The sequence below is a fragment of the Cavia porcellus genome, unplaced genomic scaffold (assembly GCF_034190915.1).
Source record: "Cavia porcellus strain 051 isolate PalLab524CR breed Dunkin Hartley unplaced genomic scaffold, mCavPor4.1 scaffold_6, whole genome shotgun sequence".
NCBI lineage: Eukaryota > Metazoa > Chordata > Mammalia > Rodentia > Caviidae > Cavia > Cavia porcellus.
In genome coordinates this window covers 93,446,289-93,467,125 of record NW_026947489.1, presented here as the reverse complement: position 1 = coordinate 93,467,125, position 20,837 = coordinate 93,446,289, and the positions used below count along the sequence as shown (strand labels likewise).

Here is a 20,837-nt window from a genome sequence, read left to right as displayed (position 1 = left end):
TCCCTTCCCATTCTACCTGTTGGATGTCCTGTTTCTCTGCTCTCGTTCGCACACCATCTAGATGGATCCCTGACCCCTAACAAAAGCCAAGTACATCTAGGGCTTGTTTTCTGAGAGCTCCTTCTTGTGCACTCCATCTGATTGTCCATAGTGTGCTCTGTGGTGAGTAAGTGCCATTTTTTTCAATAGATTCCACTGCCACGCAGCGAGTCTGCATTCAGGGTATGTGCTAAGCACCGTTTTGAACTTGGTGGGCTTCATGAAACAATTGGAAGAAGGAGACATAAAACAATTGTGATAAAGTGTGACACTCAAGGACAGAGGCAAGCTCGGAGGGAAGGATTCATCTTAAAAGTAACTGATGTCTCAAGAAATGAGACATGTAAGATGCTTGGAGTATTTCAGTGTGAATACGACTTTGCCAAGTTGACAGAGGAGAAAGCAATATTCTAGGCAAATGGAACGTTTTAGACATAAGAAATAGCAACATCCTTCACACTGGTCTTGAACCTTCTAGAACTTTCTGCATGCTTTCTGGACTTCAACTACTTAATGTGCAATAAGTTAAGAAAAATGGAGTTTAGCTCAGAGAATGCATGTGAAGGAAGGGGTAACAAGAGAACAGTGGCAGAGGATCCAGACAATTCTCCACACAGAGTAAAAAGACAACAAGCTGTTAATTATAATACATAACCTCACTTTCCCCTGGGGAAGGTACAGATGTAAATACATAGTTGTTACTTTGTTCACTAAACAAACAGATTTCTAAATTGCTAAACTCTTCTCTAAGTGTGTGTCTTACCTGTCTTAAGTGCTTTTAGGATGTAGATGAAAGCTTGATCCTTAATTTCTGCTTTATCTCAAACACAGTATCTATTACATGCATTATAGACAATAAAAGCTCAAAATGCTAAAAATGTATGTATATGTCAGTATATAGATACTGACTAACTAAAGGAATTCACATGAGCAGATTTTAGAATCACTCCACTGGCCTCTCTGTTGACTTAAGAGTCTGTGACAGGGACAGGGCCTAAGTGACAGGGACACTGGCTGGTAGGCAGACTTAACTGTCCAGGCCTGTGGTGATGTTAGAGATGGAACTCATGACGTCTGATTGCCTGGCAGGCACTTGAGTGTCTAGAGTCTTTTATCCTTTTTCGTACACTTGCCTAAATGTTTTGCAGACTGTTCAGTCCCAATACAGAGCATTGATGTCATACTTACTCACTGGGCCTATGTCTGAAAAACACAGAAATAGTAATGTAATAATTTTTAAAAGGAACCATTGTGCCAGGATGCTTTTACTACCCTTCAAAATAATGAATTACCACATCATGGCTACTTCAGATTGAGTAGATTCAATCAGTCAAAGCAGATACAAAATTTGCTGGGTTCATTTACAGCACACAGATCATTGAGATAATCCAAAGGGATGACTGTAGTCTCACTGCACATTTCCCCCTCACCCCAAGTATCCTCCTTATCCCCCTATTTTCCCACCAGTATTCCACATGACTTGCTTTGAACCTATTTGATAGCATAGGGGATTGAGTCATCCTAAAGTCCATTTTCCTCATATTTTCCTGGAAGGCAGTGCATAGAGGAAGAATTAACACTCAGTCCAGTGAAGCTAAGTCATGTAATGGGATGCAGTGTCCTACCTGGGGAAATCCGTCCCTGGAGGAAACATGAAGATGATTCACCCCACTTCACCAAACTGAATAACCTTAAACACAACAAGAAAAGGAAACGGTGTCTTTTCTCTATACAGGAATTTTTTCCAGAGAAACACAATTATCTAATTATGTAAAAGCAACTGATGTTTTCTTAGTATAAACAAGATCCTTCCCATGGTCATAGCAGCCCTCAGCAGGGTATAAAAAGGCAGAGAGAGCAAGGAAGGAACAAACTCTGAACAGCCACTCTCCCAGAAACCCACCCAGAACCTCTGCCCCGACACCATGGTCAACTCCTGTTGTGGCTCCGTCTGCTCTGAGCAGGGCTGTGGCCAAGAGAGCTGCTGCCAGCCCAGCTGCTGCCAGACCACCTGTTGCAGGACCACCTGCTGCCGGCCCAGCTGCTGTGTGTCCAGCTGCTGTAGGCCCCAGTGCTGCCAGTCTGTGTGCTGCCAGCCCACCTGCTGCAGGCCCAGCTGCTGCATCTCCAGCTGCTGCAGGCCCCAGTGCTGCGAGCCCAGCTGCTGCATCTCCAGCTGCTGCAGGACCACTTGCTGCCGGCCCAGCTGCTGTGTGTCCAGCTGCTGCCAGCCCAGCTGCTGCCAGACCACCTGCTGCAGGACCACCTGCTGCAGGCCCAGCTGCTGCATCTCCAGCTGCTGCAGGCCCCAGTGCTGCCAGACCACCTGCTGCAGAACCACCTGCTGCCGGCCCAGCTGCTGTGTGTCCAGCTGCTGCAGGCCCCAGTGCTGCCAGTCTGTGTGCTGCCAGCCCACCTGCTGCAGGCCCAGCTGCTGCATCTCCAGCTGCTGCAAACCCCAGTGCTGCCAGCCCAGCTGCTGCCGCCCCAGCTGCTGTGTGTCCAGCTGCTGCAGGCCCCAGTGCTGCATCTCTAGCTGCTGCCGCCCTTCCTGTGGCAGTTCCAGCTGCTGTGGCTCCAGCTGCTGCCGCCGCTGCTGGTCCTGCGGATTTCGTCCTGTGTGTGGCCAGGTCTCCTGCCACACCTCTTGCTACCACCCCACCTGTGTCATCTCCACCTGTCCCCGCCCCATGTGCTGCGCCATCCCTTGCTGCTGAGTCCCTGCCCCGGGCTTCCCTTCACTTTTGTCATCACAGAAGCAGATCTCGGGCGTCTGAAGGATGACCTCAGAGAGCACATTCTCACTACCTGTGGCACCACATGCTGGCCACAGGCGAAGTCTCTTTGGTTGAACTGAATCATTACACTACCTGTTAAGAAATTAATACGAGCTTCCAGGTCCTCTAATTTGGAACATGGAAATTCTTGCAAGGCCAATGGAAGCAAGATCACAACCTCAGAACTGAGGGTCTCTCAGGGCCACCTATTTCCTGTAGGCAAGGAGACTCCAGATGTACCTGAAACTGTGTGTTTCTGGGTCTTACTGATGCTCATTTTAAATAAAAGTAAACCTTTCTTGTCATAGAAATACACCTTCTGTCGGGCTCTTTGTACTGATTGTCTTGATAGTGATAAATCACATACAAAACACAAGAGAGCTGAGCCTTCCTATTGTCTTTCTCACCTTCAGAAAAATTCCAACCTGAAGCAACTAAAACAAAGAGGGAAAGAAAATAACACTACATGCATAGCTCTTTCCTGGCACTGAAGAATAATAAACACTTTAGTTTAAAGTATTAGGAATACGAAGGAGTAGGGTTAAGTTGGTTGATAGCCCACAGCAAACCATTCTGAAATATTTTTCAAAGCATATGTTTCATTACATGTTCATTCCTGTTGTGTGCTCCAGCCCTCCTGGCTCTCCGCATCCCCTCCTTTCTTTCTCTTTCTCTCTCCCTCTCTCCTCCTTGTCTGTTCTGCCATAGTCTCTTTTCTCCCATTGTTGGAAAGCCATAAAATCCTCTGCTTATGGATTACAGCTAAACGTTTCTCCCAGCTCCCATGTGTTCAGAGCAGGGGTCTTTGGCGGGTGATGAAGTCTTGGGGTCCATCCTGAGCAGTGGATACAGCATTCCGTGATTTCATGGCTGAATGCACTGTGGGAACCGGGGCCTGGTTCGAAGTGGTCACTGAACTGTGACGTGAGTGTGTGTGTTCTTGTCCCCAGCTCTGCTGCGCTTTTTCTCCGTGCTTCCAGGATACAGCTCCATTACCCCTAGCATTGAATCTCTAACAACAAGATCACATCCTTAATCCCAGAATTAGCTGCCTGCAGAAAGCCCCACCTATGTCCTCACAAGGCTTTGAGGAAGATCTAGTGCAAAGCAAAGCAGGCAGGATAACCAAGACACCTGAATAAAATTCAGAAAATAGTTTTTGTAAGCAATAGGAATTGACCAATGTAGGTAAAATTTGAGGGACCCCTTATCTCAGAGGAAATTTAGTTAATTAACATCACCTCAAGCCTCATTAAAAATGTAAACCATACTAGGAAAAAAAGCCAAGTGATTAACATCTATGTGAATAAAAGAGAATAGAAAGAAAGCTAGGATTATCTTTAGCTAGGGGCCAACAGTGACTTTAGAAAAATTGTTAGTGTGTGTGAAACAATAGAAAAATTGTGATTTTCATTAACAATATAGAATTCAGAGAAAAGTGTAAAATCCAAAAGGTTTAAAGCCAAAATTAAGAATCCAAAAGGGCAAGAGATTGAGCTCAGTGGCATATGCACCTGCCTTGCAAGTGTGAGGTTGTGAGTTCAATCCGCAATTACCCCCCCCCCGCGCAAAAGAAACAACCCAAGAAGGTTGAAACGCAGCAGATAAAACACAGTGGAAGAAAAAAATCAAAGCAGAAGTAGGAAATATTCACATCAAGGTGCAGAGAGGAAAAAAAAGACAAAGACAGTACAGACAAAAAGCATAAAACTCAGGAGAACATGGAGCAGTGACCTAACATAGACATCAAAGGGAACCTCAGGAAGGGGAAAGGAAGAATGGGACAGAAACTATCAATGAAGAGGTACTGAGGGCCAGTTTAACAAAAATATTTCACACTATTTGTGTGTGTGTACCGGGAATCGAGCTCAGGACTGATGTATGGCAAGTTGGAACTCATGCCACTGAGCTAGAGCCCTGGCCCCAGTGTGACAAAACTGATGGAAGACTTCAAATCTGAAGGCCCAGTACATCTTGGAATCCCAAGTAGAGTGGATACTCAGTAAAATAACAGCCAGGCACACCATGCACAATTGTTGAAAACCAAAGATAGCACAAAACCACATATTATCTCACAAAAATAGCAATCAACTGATGTAGATATGATACAAAACAGCAAGGAAATTTCCCAGAAGATTAAAACAAGAACAGTTCTATACAACCCAGCAATCCCACTATCCCACCCACATCTGAAAGAATCACAATAGGGAGAAGAGCTCTGTGTACTTCTGCGTTCACTGCAGGATTATTCCTAATAGCCAAGGACTGCAATCAACTGCTGGACGAATAAACATATTATGGATTAGATGTAAAATGGAATATTATTCACACCTAAGAAGGAAGAAAGCCTGCTGCTGGTCAGAAGATGGATGGGGATGATTATGCCAAGGAAAATGAGCAAGTGGAAGAAATTAAAATACTGCATGCTCTCACTTCTTGGGGGCTGTAGAAGAGCAGAATTCCCAGAAGCAGAGTGGAATGGTGATCACCGGGGACAGGAAGGTGGTGCAGAAGGGGAGATGACAGGTACCAAGCTGCAGTCACAGGGGCTGAATGAAGGCTACTGCCAGAACATACACTGATTGGCACTTCTGAAGAGAGAAGCTGTGAAGTGTTCACACAATGAGTGTGCACCCCTATGTGCATGCACACGCACACACACATGCATGCTTTTTCTACCTGGACCCCTACCTATCATGGCGCAGGGTTCCTCACTCAGAGCCACCATTTCATGAGGCATGGCAAAACTGTAATCCTCAGTTAATTCCACTACCCCTTTGCTGTGGATTAGCAGGGACAATTCCAAAGACAATGTATGGCTATGCTCAGGGACAATATTCCTGGAAACGCAAATGCAATGCTTGCTTCTCTCCATTTTTTTTTTACCAGCTTACATGAGCAAGATGTGCACAAGGAGGGGTTTGCCTCCTTTTAAAAAAATTCCTACAAAAATAGCTCTTGGATTTTGGTGTACTTGATGGTGGGCAGTTTACATTCCTACGGAAAATAAACTGAGTCCATTTGATCTGAAGGTAGCAGACACTGAAGGTTTCATCAGTGTTTTGATATTTCAGTGTGTCCTGCACTCACTTGTGCAATCCCTCCAGGACATAATCAGCTGTTACTACGAGGAGACTCAGTCCCTTGAGGAGGAGCATGACATTGGAAAACATCTACTGAAAAGAAGGAAGCTCCTCACTTCCAACAGAAACACTCTCTTCCACCTCAGCTTCTTCATTAACTATAGTCACAAAGTATTTATTCAAAAGATGGCAAGTGGACACTAAGTGAGAGTCCACTGAGGACCACAGGGCTCCTATTCAACTTCCCAACTTGTTCTTACACATCTTTTTTTACCCATTCCCAAGGCAATGCTTCTCCAACAGAATGACTCATCTTCATTCCACAGGGTTTGTACAACCATGGAATAACTCTGCCAATACTGACTAAAACAATGCAGTTGTTGAAAACAAATTTAAGATTGATTCACAGGTTTTTGAGAAAAACACTTTGGTCTTGAGCCGGTTACTTTCTCTGAAGTCATTCCTGAGTTTGTCCTGAGGGTCTGTTGTTGTGGTTGTATTCATCGTATTGAGAGATTTTTCCTTTAAAGTTGTCTTGTGATTAGGTAAAATCTTTACATAAGGTCATAGTCAAAGAAGCAGAACATGGTATATTAAAACACATAACATCCATCTTCTTAAAGTGCCAAGTTGACGTTTTGGGATATGTACCTACTCCTGAAACTATTAGCACAATTTTATCTTTAATGCTATGGAATCGAAGGCACCAGTGATGCTCAGAGAAGAGGAGAAAACCAAAATTTACCACAGCAGCAGGTTCAGAGGAACTGCGTACTCCAAAGTCTGAGCCCCGAGCTAGAGCAGAATGTTAATTTTACACTGTGTATTAAGCAGGGTGGGTGGGGCTGGGAGGTTTCTGTTGTGAGGGAGTGGAACTTCATGAACATGGGAATAAACTGGAAACAGTAACAGTAACAGCCCTCACAGAAACGCAAGAACACTCCTGGCTATTGGCATAGTTGGATTTTGAAACATTTTAAACACTAACAGTCTGCAAAATCAACACCATCATTCAGATCATGAACATCCATCATCTGTTTGCCAATCCTCCGGGCTCTTCACCTTGGGGCAGCTATGGATCTGCTGGCACTCTCCATTTGCTTGTGTATTGTAGAATTTTATATAATTAGAGGCACATATTGCATGCATTGTATACACTGCTATGCTGGCTTCTCATGCAGTAAAATATACTGAAGTTCTAGCTGACACATATTAACTATGGTTATCCTCTTCATCATTGAGAACGTTTTTGACAAGGACATATCACAATTTTATCCATTCATCTGCTATTTTCAGATTTTTTCTATTACAAAGTCAGCATGAATATGTGTGAACATATCTTTGAATGAACATGTGCTTTTGTTTCTACCAATTGTTTAAGGCAGGAAGGTCAATCAGTCCTGTTCTCTATCTTAAAGTACAAGTCCCTTTTGAAAATGTTCTCACTCTCTTTCTTTCTCTCTCTCGCTCTCTCTCTCTGTCTCTGTCTCTCATCATCCTTACCGTAAAGAAATATATTTTCAGATTTGTCCCTTAGGTTTTGAGACATATTGTAGAACTTGCTGTATGTCCTATCCACATGCTGTATCAGCGTATCCAGAATTGTTCTCTCTAGTCACATGTAAAGACTTGGGCTCCTTTCCTACCTGTGTGGCCTGTGGTACAGGAGGGTTCAGTTGTCCATTTGCTGGTCTCCTACTCAAGAATGACCAGGTGGTGTTGAGTTTTTTGCAATTTGGTTTCACTTTTACTCACAGAACATTATGAATAACTGTGAAACATTTGCTTTCCTCTTTTGCCTGGGTATCTTTGGGACACCTCGTGGAACTGGAATGTTTGGGTCAAGGAATAATGCTTTTCATTGGAGTCCAGCTGGCACAAGAAAGTGAGGAACATGCCTCTTCCTGCACTTATCTCGTGACCAGAAGTCATGAGCTAAGTTTTAAATTTTGGCAATCTGAAAGGTGAGCAACTGGCTCCGTAACTCATACCATTTTGTTTCTCTAGCTGTGTATGAACTTGAGCATTGTTTTGTGGAAAAAGTATTTGCATTTCTTTTTCTCATCAGGAAGTTCATATTTTTCTAAGCTATATCTAGAGTTGTTTCCTATAAAATTAACCTCTGTATTATTAATTGTGAGATCTTTTTGTTCCAGTTAGTCATTTGTGTTTTTACTTTGGGGTAATATCTTACCATACATGTTTGTTAATGATAAGTGATCGTCTTATAGGTATTAAGAGGGACTTAATTGTAACAAGTATGCATATGCATCAAAAAGAGTATTTAATGAAGAATCAACCTTAATGATGAGGTCTCTCGCTCCCTCTGCTGTCCATCTGTGGCTGGTCCGGGTTCACGCTCTGAAATGTCCAGTGCACCTTGGTCTCAGTCATTGTCACCCTCTAGAATGGCATCTCAATCCTTATAGCACGACCCCCACGTAAATCTTCTTTCTCCTTCCTGTCACATTTTCAGCCCCTTCCAAAGACTATTTTGAAAGCCTGGGAGTTTTGTTCCCATCTTTCTTCCCACCGAATGAGGACATGATAGTTACTGGTTTCTTGCATAAATTCAAGAGTATCCCTTCCCATTCTACCTGTTGGATGTCGTGTTTCTCTGCTCTCGTTCGCACACCATCTAGATGGATCCCTGACCCCCAACAAAAGCCAAGTACACCTAGGGCTTGTTCTCTGAGAGCTCCTTCTTGTGCACTCCATATGATTATCCATAGTGTCCTCTGTGGTGAGTAAGTGCCATTTTTTCAATAGATTCCACTGTTACGCATCCAGTCTGCACTCAGGGCATTTGCTAAGCACCCTTTTAGACTTGGTGGGCTTCACGAAAGAATTGGAAGAAGGAGACATAAAACAATTGTGGTAAAGTGTGACACCTAAGGACAGAGGCACAGCTCACAGGTAAGGATTCATTTTAAAAGTAACTGATGTCAAGAAATAAGACACATAAACTGCTTGGAGTATTTCAGTGTGAACCCGACTTTGCCAAGTTGACAGAGGAGAAAGCAGTATTCTAGGCAAATGGAATGTTTTAGACATTAGAAATAGCAACATCCCTCACACTGATCTTGAACCTTCTAGAGCTTTCTGCATGCTCTGTGGACCTCAACGACCTAATGTGTAACAAGTTCAGAAAAATGGAGTTTACCTCAGAGAACGCATGTGAAGAAAGGGGTGAAGAGACAACAGTGACAGAGGATAGAGACAATTCTCCACACAGAGAGAAAACACAACAAGCTGTTAATTATTAATGCATCATCTCACTTTCCCCTGGGGAAGGTACAGATATACATATGTAATCATTACTTTATTCACTAAACAGTTTTCTAAATGGCCAAACTCTTCTCTAAGTGTGTGTCTTGTGTGTCTTAAGTGTTTTTAGGATGTAGATGAAAACTTGATCCTTGATTTCAGCTTTATATCAAACACAGTATCTGTTACATACAATATAGAGAAGAAAAGCTCAGGATATTAAATATATATATATATATATATATATATATATATACATATATACACACACACACATATCTGTATACGTATACTCACTAATTCAAGGAAGTCACATGACCAGGCTTTAGAATCACTCCACTGGCCTCTCTGTTAACTTGCAAGTCGGTCCAGGCCTAAGTAACAGGGCACTGGCTGGTAGGCACACTTGAACTGTCCATGGCAATGGTCATGTTAGAGACATCTAGTCACCTGTAACACTATGACTCTCTGAGGGCAAGATAACATCACAGCTGCAGGCCATTTCAAGAGCCACAGCTGCCAGCCTCAGAGATGAAGATGATCTCTTGTTAAGCACAGACTGAGGGCTTGGGAGTCTTTGTTCCACCTTGTCAATGTCTTGATCACTGTTGAGTTTTCATCCTCAGCCATTCCTTGCCCTTTCTTGCAGGCCCTGTGATATGACACACCCAATAAATAGGGAGCAATTTGAAGAAGTCATTATCTTAGGCACAAGTGCTTTGACCTTCCTGGGCTGCCATATTGGTTACTACATTGTCTACTTTTTTTTTTTTTTTTTTTTTTTTTTTGGTACCAGAGATGGACCTCATGATGTCTGACTGCAAGGCAGGCACTTGTGTGTCTACAGTCTTTTATCCTTTGTCATACATACACTTGCCTAAAAGATTTGCACACTATTCAATCCTAATAAATAGCAATGCTGAAAAACAGGATAATAGTAATGTAATAATTTTTAAAAGAAACCATTGTGCCATGAAGCTTTTACTACCCTTCAAAATAATGAATTAGCACATCATAACTACTTCAGATTGAGTAGATTCAATCAGTCAAAGTAGACACAAAATTTGCTGGGTTCATTTACAGCACACAGATCATTGAGATAATCCAAAGGGATGACTGTAGTCTCACTGCACATTTCCCCCTCACCCCAAGTATCCTCCTTATCCCCCTATTTTCCCACCAGTATTCCACATGACTTGCTTTGAACCTATTTGATAGCATAGGGCATTCAGTCATCCTAAAGTCCATTTTCCTCATATTTTCCTGGAAGGCAGTGCATAGAGGAAGAATTAACACTCAGTCCAGTGAAGATAAGTCACGTAATGGGATGCAGTGTCCTACCTGGGGAAATCCGTCCCTGGAGGAAACATGAAGATGATTCACCCCACTTCACCAAACTGAATAACCTCAAACACAACAGGAAAAGGAAACGATGTCTTTTCTCTATATAGGAATGTTTTCCAGAGAAACGCAATTATCTAATTATGTAAAAGCAACTGATGTTTTCTTAGTATAAACAAGATCCTTCCCATGGTCATAGCAGCCCTCAGCAGGGTATAAAAAGGCAGAGAGAGCAAGGAAGGAACAAACTCTGAACAGCCACTCTCCCAGAAACCCACCCAGAACCTCTGCCCCGACACCATGGTCAACTCCTGTTGTGGCTCCGTTTGCTCTGAGCAGGGCTGTGGCCAAGAGAGCTGCTGCCAGCCCAGCTGCTGCCAGCCCACCTGTTGCAGGCCCAGCTGCTGCATCTCCAGCTGCTGCAGGCCCCAGTGCTGCCAGTCTGTGTGCTGTCAGCCCACCTGCTGCAGGCCCAGCTGCTGCATCTCCAGCTGCTGCAGGCCCCAGTGCTGCCAGCCCAGCTGCTGCCAGACCACCTGCTGCAGAACCACCTGCTGCCGGCCCAGCTGCTGTGTGTCCAGCTGCTGCAGGCCCCAGTGCTGCCAGTCTGTGTGCTGCCAGCCCACCTGCTGCAGGCCCAGCTGCTGCATCTCCAGCTGCTGCAGACCCCAGTGCTGCCAGCCCAGCTGCTGCCGCCCCAGCTGCTGTTTGTCCAGCTGCTGCAGGCCCCAGTGCTGCATCTCTAGCTGCTGCCGCCCCTCCTGTGGCAGTTCCAGCTGCTGTGACTCCAGCTGCTGCCGCCGCTGCTGGTCCTGCGGATTTCGTCCTGTGTGTGGCCAGGTCTGCTGCCACACCTCTTGCTACCGCCCCACCTGTGTCATCTCCACCTGTCCCCGCCCCATGTGCTGCGCCATCCCTTGCTGCTGAGTCCCGGTGCTGATCCCTGCCCCGGGCTTCCCTTCACTTTTGTCATCACAGAAGCAGATCTCGGGAGTCTGAAGGATGACCTCAGAGAGCACATTCTCACTACCTGTGGCATCACATGCTGGCCACAGGCGAAGTCTCTTTGGTTGAACTGAATCATTACACTACCTGTTAAGAAACTAAGACGAGCTTCCAGGTCCTCTAATTTGGAACATGGAAATTCTTGCAAGGCCAATGGAAGCAAGATCACAACCTCAGAACTGAGGGTCTCTCAGGGCCACCTTCTATTTCCTGTAGGCAAGGAGACTCCAGATGTACCTGAAACTGTGTGTTTCTGGGTCTTACTGATGCTCATTTTAAATAAAAGTAAACCTTTCTTGTCATAGAAATACACCTTCTGTGAGGCTCTTTGTATTGATTGTCTTGATAGTGATAAATCACATACAAAACACAAGAGAGCTGAGCCTTCCTATTGTCTTTCTCACCTTCAGAAAAATTCCAACCTGAAGCAACTAAAACAAAGAGAGAAAGAAAATAACACTACATGCATAGCTCTTTGCTGGCACTGAAGAATAATAACGACTTTAGTTTAAAGTATTAGGAATACGAAGGAGTAGGGTTAACTTGGTTGATAGCCCACAGCAAACCATTCTGAAATATTTTTCAAAGCATATGTTTCCTTACATGTTCATTCCTGTTGTGTGCTCCAGCCCTCCTGGCTCTCTGCATCCCCTCCTTTCTTTCTCTTTCTCTCTCCCTCTCTCCTCCTTCTCTGTTCTGCCATAGTCTCTTTCCTCCCAGTGTTGGAAAGCCATAGAATCCTCTGGTTATGGATTACAGCTAAACGTTTCTCCCAGCTCCCGTGTGTTCAGAGCAGGGGTCTTTGGCGGGTGATGAAGTCTTGGGGTCCATCCTGAGCAGTGGATACAGCATTCTGTGAGTTCATGGCTGAATGCACTGTGGGAACTGGGCCTGGTTGGAAGTGGTCAGTGAACTGTGACGTGAGTGTGTGTGTTCCTGTCCCCAGCTCTGCTGCGCTTTTTCTCCATGCTTCCAGGATACAGCTCCATTACCCCAAGCATTGAATCTCTAACAACAAGATCACATCCTGAATCCCAGAATCAGCTGCCTGCAGAAAGCCCCACCTATGTCCTCACAAGGCTTTGAGGAAGATCTAGTGCAAACCAAAGCAGGAAGGATAACCAAGACACCTGAATAAAATTCAGAAAATAGTTTTGTAAGCAATAGGAATTGACCAATGTAGGTAAAATTTGAGGGACCCCTTATCTCAGAGGAAATTTAGTTAATTAACATCACCTCAAGCCTCATTAAAAATGCAAAGCATACTAGGAAAAAAAACCCAAGTGATTAACATCTATGTGAATAAAAGAGAATATAAACAAAGCTAGGATTATCTTTAGCTAGGGGCCAACAATGACTTTAGAAAAATTGTTAGTGTGTGTGAAACAATAGAAAAAAATGTGACTTTCATTAACAATGTAGAATTCAGAGAAAAGTGTAAAATCCAAAAAGTTTAAAACCAAAATTAAGAATCCAAAAGGGCAAGAGATTGAGTTCAGTGGCATATGTGCCTGCCTTGCAAGTGTGAGGTTGTGAGTTCAATCCGTGATACCCCTCTCCCAAAAAAAGCAACCCAAGAAGGTTGAAACGCAGCAGATAAAACACAGTGGAAGAAAAAAATCAAAGCAGAAGTAGGAAATATGCACATCAAGGTGAGAAAAAAAAGACAGAGAGGAAAAAAAGACAAAGACAGTACAGACAAAAAGCATAAAACTCAGGAGAACATGGAGCAGTGACCTAACATAGACATCAAATGGAACCTCAGGAAAGGGAAAGCAAGAATGGGACAGAAACTATCAATGAAGAGGTACTGAGGGCCAGTTTGACAAAACTATTTCACACTATTTGTGTGTGTGTACCGGGAATCGAGCTCAGGACTGATGTATGGCAAGTTGGAACTCATGCCACTGAGCTGGAGCCCTGGCCCCAGTGTGACAAAACTGATGGAAGACTTCAAATCTGAAGGCCCAGTACATCTTGGAATCCCAAGTAGAGTGGATACTCAGTAAAATAATAGCCAGGTACACCATGCACAATTGTTGAAAACCAAAGATAGCACAGAACCACATAATATCCCACAAAAATAGCAATCAACTCATGTAGATATGATACAAAACAGCAAGGAAGTTTTCCAGAAGTTTAAAACAAGAACAGTTCTATACAACTCAGCAATTCCACTATCCCATCCCCATCTGAAAGAAGCACAATTGGGGGGAAGAGCTCTGTGTACTTCTGTGTTCACTGCAGGATTACTCCTAATAGCCAAGTACTGGAATCCACTGCTAGGTGAATAAACATATTATGGATTAGATGCAAAATGGAATATTATTCACACCTAAGAAGGAAGAATGCCTGCTGCTGGTGAGAAGATGGATGGGACGATTATGCCAAGGAAAATGAGCAAGTGGAAGAAATTAAGATACTGCATGCTCTCACTTCTTGGGGGCTGTAGAAGAGCAGAATTCCCAGAAGCAGAGTGGAATCGTGATCACCAGGGACAGGAAGGTGGTTCAGAAGAGGAGATGACAGTTACCAAGCTGCAGTCACAGGGGCTGAATGAAGGCTAGTGCCAGAACATACACTGATTGGCACTTCTGAAGAGAGAAGTGGCACGTCTGAAGAGAGAAGTGAACACTGTGAAGTGTTCACACAATGAGTGTGCACCCCTATGTGCATGCACACGCACACACACATGCATGCTTTTTCTACTTATCATGACCCCTACTTATCATGGCGCAGGGTTCCTCACTCAGAGCCACCATTTCATGAGGCATGGCAAAACTGTAATCCTCAGTTAATTCACTACCCCTTTGCTGTGGATTAGCAGGGACAATTCCAAAGACAATGTATGGCTATGCTCAGGGACAATATTCCTGGAAACGCAAATGCAATGCTTGCTTCTCTCCATTTTTTTTTAACCAGCTTACATGAGCAAGATGTGCACAAAGAGGGGTTTGCCTCCTTTTAAAAAAATTCCTACAAAAATAGCTCTTGGATTTTGGTGTACTTGATGGTGGGCAGTTTACATTCCTACAGAAAATAAACTGAGTCCATTTGATCTGAAGGTAGCAGACACTGAAGGTTTCATCAGTGTTTTGATATTTCAGTGTATCCTGCACTCACTTGTGCAGTCCCTCCAGGACATAATCAGCTGTTACTACGAGGAGACCCAGTCCCTTGAGGAGGAGCATGGCATTGGAAACCATCTACTAAAATGAAGGAAGCTCCTCACTTCCAACTGAAACACTCTCTTCCACCTCAGCTTCTTCATTACCTATAGTTACAAAGTATTTATTCAAAAGATGACAAGTGGACACTATGTGAGTGTCCACTGAGGACCACAGGGCTCCTATTCAACTTCCCAACTTGTTCTTACACATCTTTTTTCGCCAATTCCCAAGGCAATGCTTCTCCAACAGAATGACTCATCTTCATTCCACAGGGTTTGTACAACCATGGAATAACTCTGCCAATACTGACGAAAGCAATGCAGTTGTTGAAAACAAATTTGAGATTGATTCACAGGTTTTTGAGAAAAACACTTTGATCTTGAGCCGGTTACTTTCTCTGAAGTCATTGCTAAGTTTGTCCTGAGGGTCTGTTGTTGTGGTTGTATTCATGGTCTTGAGAGATTTTTACTTTAATGTTGTCTTCTGATTAGGTAAAATCTTTATATAAGTTCATAGTCAAAGAAGCAGAACATGGTATATTAAAGCACATAACATTCATCTTCTTAAAGTGCCAAGTTGACATTTTGGGATATGTACCTACTCCTGAAACTATTAGCACAATTTTATGTTTAATTCTATGGAAGCAAAGGCACCAGTGATGCTCAAGAGAAGAGGAGAAAACCAAGGTTTACCACAGCAGCAGGTTCAGAGGAACTGCGTACTCCAAAGTCTGAGCCCCGAGCTAGAGCAGAATGTTAATTTTACACTGTTTATTAAGCAGGGTGGGTGGGGCTGGGAGGTTTCTGTTGTGAGGGAGTGGAACTTCATGAACATGGGAATAAACTGGAATCAGTAACAGACCTCACAGAAACGCAAGAAACACTACAGGCTATTGGCATAGTTGGATTTTGAAACATTTTAAACACTAAAGGTCTGCAAAATCAACACCATCATTCAGATCATGAACATCCATCATCTGCTTTGCCAATCCTCTGGGCTCTTCACCTTGGGGCAGCTATGGATCTGCTGGCATTCTCCATTTGCTTGTGTATTGTAGAATTTTATATAAATAGAGGCACATATTGCATGCATTGTATACACTGCTATGCTGGCTTCTCATGCAGTAAAATATACTGAAGTTCAAGCTGACACATATTAACTATGGTTATCCTCTTCATCATTGAGAACGTTTTTGACAAGGATATATCACAATTTTATCCATTCATCTGCTATTTTCAGATTTTTTCTATTACAAAGTCAGCATGAATATGTGTGAACATATCTTTGAATGAACATGTGCTTTTGTTTCTACCAATTGTTTAAGGCAGGAAGGTCAATCAGTCCTGTTCTCTATCTTAAAGTACAAGTCCCTTTTGAAAATGTTCTCACTCTCTTTCTTTCTCTCTCTAGCTCTCTCTGTCTCTGTCTCTCATCATCCTTACCGTAAAGAAATATATTTTCAGATTTGTCCCTTAGGTTTTGAGACATATTGTAGAACTTGCTGTATGTCCTATCCACAAGCTGTATCAGTGTATCTGGGATTGTTCTCTCTAGTCACATGTAAAGACTTGGGCTCCTTTCCTAGCTGTGTGGCCTCTGGTACAGGAGGGTTCAGTTGTCCATTCGCTGGTCTCCTACTCAAGAATGACCAGGTGGTGTTGAGTTTTTTGCAATTTGGTTTCACTTTTACTCACAGAACATTATGAATAACTGTGAAACATTTGCTTTCCTCTTTTGCCTGGGTATCTTTGGGACACCTCGTGGAACTGGAATGTTTGGGTCAAGGAATAATGCTTTTCATTGGAATCCAGCTGGCACAAGAAAGTGAGGAACATGCCTCTTCCTGCACTTATCTCGTGACCAGAAGTCATGGGCTAAGTTTTAAATTTTGGCAATCTGAAAGGTGAGCAACTGGCTCCGTAACTCATACCATTTTGTTTCTCTAGCTGTGTATGAACTTGAGCATTGTTTTGTGGAAAAAGTATTTGCATTTCTTTTTCTCATCAGGAAGTTCATATTTTTCTAAGCTATATCTAGAGTTGTTCTTATAAAATTAATCTCTGTATTATTAATTGTGAGATCTTTTGGTTCCAGTTATTCATTTGTGTTTTTACTTTGGGGTAATATCTTACCGTACATGTTTGTTAATGATAAGTGATCGTCTTATAGGTATTAAGAGGGACTTAATTGTAAAAAGTATGCATATGCATCAAAAAGAGTATTTTATGAAGAATCAACCTTAATGATGAGGTCTGTCGCTCCCTTTGCTGTCCACCTGTGGCTGGTCCTGGTTCAGGCTCTGAAATGTCCAGTGCACCTTGGTCTCAGTCATTGTCACCCTCTATAATGGCATCTCAATCCTTATAGCACGACCCCCACGTGAATCTTCTTTCTCCTTCCTGTCACATTTTCAGCCCCTTCCAAAGACTATTTTGAAAGCCTGGGAGTTTTGTTCCCATCTTTCTTCCCACCGAATGAGGACATGATAGTTACTGGTTTCTTGCATAAATTCAAGAGTATCCCTTCCCATTCTACCTGTTGGATGTCTTGTTTCTCTGCTCTCGTTCGCACACCATCTAGATGGATACCTGACCCTCAACAAAAGCCAAGTACACCTAGGACTTGTTCTCTGAGAGCTCCTTCTTGTGCACTCCATCTGATGATCCATAGTGTTCTCTGTGGTGAGCCATTTTTTCAATAGATTCCACTGTTACGCATCCAGTCTGCACTCAGGGCATTTGCTAAGCACCCTTTTAGACTTGGTGGGCTTCACGAAAGAATTGGAAGAAGGAGACATAAAACAATTGTGGTAAAGTGTGACACTCAAGGACAGAGGCACAGCTCACAGGTAAGGATTCATTTTAAAAGTAACTGATGTCAAGAAATAAGACACATAAACTGCTTGGAGTATTTCAGTGTGAACCCGACTTTGCCAAGTTGACAGAGGAGAAAGCAGTATTCTAGGCAAATGGAATGTTTTAGACATTAGAAATAGCAACATCCCTCACACTGGTCTTGAACCTTCTAGAGCTTTCTGCATGCTCTGTGGACCTCAACGACCTAATGTGTAACAAGTTCAGAAAAATGGAGTTTACCTCAGAGAACGCATGTGAAGAAAGGGGTGAAGAGACAACAGTGACAGAGGATAGAGACAATTCTCCACACAGAGAGAAAACACAACAAGCTGTTAATTATTAATGCATCATCTCACTTTCCCCTGGGGAAGGTACAGATATACATATGTAATCATTACTTTATTCACTAAACAGTTTTCTAAATGGCCAAACTCTTCTCTAAGTGTGTGTCTTGTGTGTCTTAAGTGTTTTTAGGATGTAGATAAAAACTTGATCCTTGATTTCAGCTTTATATCAAACACAGTATCTGTTACATACAATATAGAGAAGAAAAGCTCAGGATATTAAATATATATATATATATATATATATATATATATATATATGCACACACACACATATCTGTATACGTATACTCACTAATTCAAGGAAGTCACATGACCAGGCTTTAGAATCACTCCACTGGCCTCTCTGTTAACTTGCAAGTCGGTCCAGGCCTAAGTAACAGGGCACTGGCTGGTAGGCACACTTGAACTGTCCATGGCAATGGTCATGTTAGAGACATCTAGTCACCTGTAACACTATGACTCTCTGAGGGCAAGATAACATCACAGCTGCAGGCCATTTCAAGAGCCACAGCTGCCAGCCTCAGAGATGAAGATGATCTCTTGTTAAGCACAGACTGAGGGCTTGGGAGTCTTTGTTCCACCTTGTCAATGTCTTGATCACTGTTGAGTTTTCATCCTCAGCCATTCCTTGCCCTTTCTTGCAGGCCCTGTGATATGACACACCCAATAAATAGGGAGCAATTTGAAGAAGTCATTATCTTAGGCACAAGTGCTTTGACCTTCCTGGGCTGCCATATTGGTTACTACATTGTCTACTTTTTTTTTTTTTTTTTTTTTTTTTTTTTTTTTGGTACCAGAGATGGACCTCATGATGTCTGACTGCATGGCAGGCACTTGTGTGTCCACAGTCTTTTATCCTTTGTCATACATACACTTGCCTAAAAGATTTGCACACTATTCAATCCTAATAAATAGCAATGCTGAAAAACAGGATAATAGTAATGTAATAATTTTTAAAAGAAACCATTGTGCCATGAAGCTTTTACTACCCTTCAAAATAATGAATTAGCACATCATAACTACTTCAGATTGAGTAGATTCAATCAGTCAAAGTAGACACAAAATTTGCTGGGTTCATTTACAGCACACAGATCATTGAGATAATCCAAAGGGATGACTGTAGTCTCACTGCACATTTCCCCCTCACCCCAAGTATCCTCCTTATCCCCCTATTTTCCCACCAGTATTCCACATGACTTGCTTTGAACCTATTTGATAGCATAGGGCATTCAGTCATCCTAAAGTCCATTTTCCTCATATTTTCCTGGAAGGCAGTGCATAGAGGAAGAATTAACACTCAGTCCAGTGAAGCTAAGTCACGTAATGGGATGCAGTGTCCTACCTGGGGAAATCCGTCCCTGGAGGGAACATGAAGATGATTCACCCCACTTCACCAAACTGAATAACCTCAAACACAACAGGAAAAGGAAACGATGTCTTTTCTCTATAAAAGAATGTTTTCCAGAGAAACGCAATTATCTAATTATGTAAAAGCAACTGATGTTTTCTTAGTATAAACAAGATCCTTCCCATGGTCATAGCAGCCCTCAGCAGGGTATAAAAAGGCAGAGAGAGCAAGGAAGGAACAAACTCTGAACAGCCACTCTCCCAGAAACCCACCCAGAACCTCTGCCCCGACACCATGGTCAACTCCTGTTGTGGCTCCGTTTGCTCTGAGCAGGGCTGTGGCCAAGAGAGCTGCTGCCAGCCCAGCTGCTGCCAGCCCACCTGTTGCAGGCCCAGCTGCTGCATCTCCAGCTGCTGCAGGCCCCAGTGCTGCCAGTCTGTGTGCTGTCAGCCCACCTGCTGCAGGCCCAGCTGCTGCATCTCCAGCTGCTGCAGGCCCCAGTGCTGCCAGCCCAGCTGCTGCCAGACCACCTGCTGCAGAACCACCTGCTGCCGGCCCAGCTGCTGTGTGTCCAGCTGCTGCAGGCCCCAGTGCTGCCAGTCTGTGTGCTGCCAGCCCACCTGCTGCAGGCCCAGCTGCTGCATCTCCAGCTGCTGCAGACCCCAGTGCTGCCAGCCCAGCTGCTGCCGCCCCAGCTGCTGTTTGTCCAGCTGCTGCAGGCCCCAGTGCTGCATCTCTAGCTGCTGCCGCCCCTCCTGTGGCAGTTCCAGCTGCTGTGACTCCAGCTGCTGCCGCCGCTGCTGGTCCTGCGGATTTCGTCCTGTGTGTGGCCAGGTCTGCTGCCACACCTCTTGCTACCGCCCCACCTGTGTCATCTCCACCTGTCCCCGCCCCATGTGCTGCGCCATCCCTTGCTGCTGAGTCCCGGTGCTGATCCCTGCCCCGGGCTTCCCTTCACTTTTGTCATCACAGAAGCAGATCTCGGGAGTCTGAAGGATGACCTCAGAGAGCACATTCTCACTACCTGTGGCATCACATGCTGGCCACAGGCGAAGTCTCTTTGGTTGAACTGAATCATTACACTACCTGTTAAGAAACTAAGACGAGCTTCCAGGTCCTCTAATTTGGAACATGGAAATTCTTGCAAGGCCAATGGAAGCAAGATCACAACCTCAGAACTGAGGGTCTCTCAGGGCCACCTTCTATTTCCTGTAGGCAAGGAGACTCCAGATGTACCTGAAACTGTGTGTTTCTGGGTCTTACTGATGCTCATTTTAAATAAAAGTAAACCTTTCTTGTCATAGAAATACACCTTCTGTCAGGCTCTTTGTATTGATTGTCTTGATAGTGATAAATCACATACAAAACACAAGAGAGCTGAGCCTTCCTATTGTCTTTCTCACCTTCAGAAAAATTCCAACCTGAAACAACTAAAACAAAGAGAGAAAGAAAATAACACTACATGCATAGCTCTTTGCTGGCACTGAAGAATAATAACGACTTTAGTTTAAAGTATTAGGAATACGAAGGAGTAGGGTTAACTTGGTTGATAGCCCACAGCAAACCTTTCTGAAATATTTTTCAAAGCATATGTTTCCTTACATG

The 20,837-nt window shown here is 43.6% G+C and overlaps 3 protein-coding genes across 3 annotated transcripts; all 3 read left to right on the top strand.

Moving 5' to 3' along the window:
• The first annotated feature begins 1,925 nt into the window (after positions 1 to 1,925).
• Positions 1,926 to 3,127, top strand: LOC111755952 (keratin-associated protein 4-12). The gene has a single exon (XM_063251526.1). The coding sequence runs from the start codon at positions 1,965 to 1,967 to the stop codon at positions 2,754 to 2,756; it is 792 nt and encodes a 263-aa protein (XP_063107596.1). The 5' UTR covers positions 1,926 to 1,964; the 3' UTR covers positions 2,757 to 3,127.
• Positions 3,128 to 10,768: 7,641 nt separating this feature from the next.
• On the top strand, positions 10,769 to 11,824 carry LOC111753291 (keratin-associated protein 4-6-like). Its single transcript, XM_023563903.2, has one exon. It carries the CDS (start codon positions 10,808 to 10,810, stop codon positions 11,432 to 11,434), a length of 627 nt encoding a protein of 208 aa, XP_023419671.1. The 5' UTR covers positions 10,769 to 10,807; the 3' UTR covers positions 11,435 to 11,824.
• Positions 11,825 to 19,481: 7,657 nt separating this feature from the next.
• Positions 19,482 to 20,543, top strand: LOC134476289 (keratin-associated protein 4-6-like). The gene has a single exon (XM_063249718.1). The coding sequence runs from the start codon at positions 19,527 to 19,529 to the stop codon at positions 20,151 to 20,153; it is 627 nt and encodes a 208-aa protein (XP_063105788.1). The 5' UTR covers positions 19,482 to 19,526; the 3' UTR covers positions 20,154 to 20,543.
• The last annotated feature ends 294 nt before the right edge of the window (positions 20,544 to 20,837 follow it).

What these genes read in the sequence shown, in the direction of transcription:
- LOC111755952 (XM_063251526.1), top strand. Translation starts at nt 1,965, where the DNA reads ATGGTCAACTCCTGTTGTGGCTCCGTCTGCTCTGAGCAGGGCTGTGGC.
- LOC134476289 (XM_063249718.1), top strand. Translation starts at nt 19,527, where the DNA reads ATGGTCAACTCCTGTTGTGGCTCCGTTTGCTCTGAGCAGGGCTGTGGC.
- LOC111753291 (XM_023563903.2), top strand. Translation starts at nt 10,808, where the DNA reads ATGGTCAACTCCTGTTGTGGCTCCGTTTGCTCTGAGCAGGGCTGTGGC.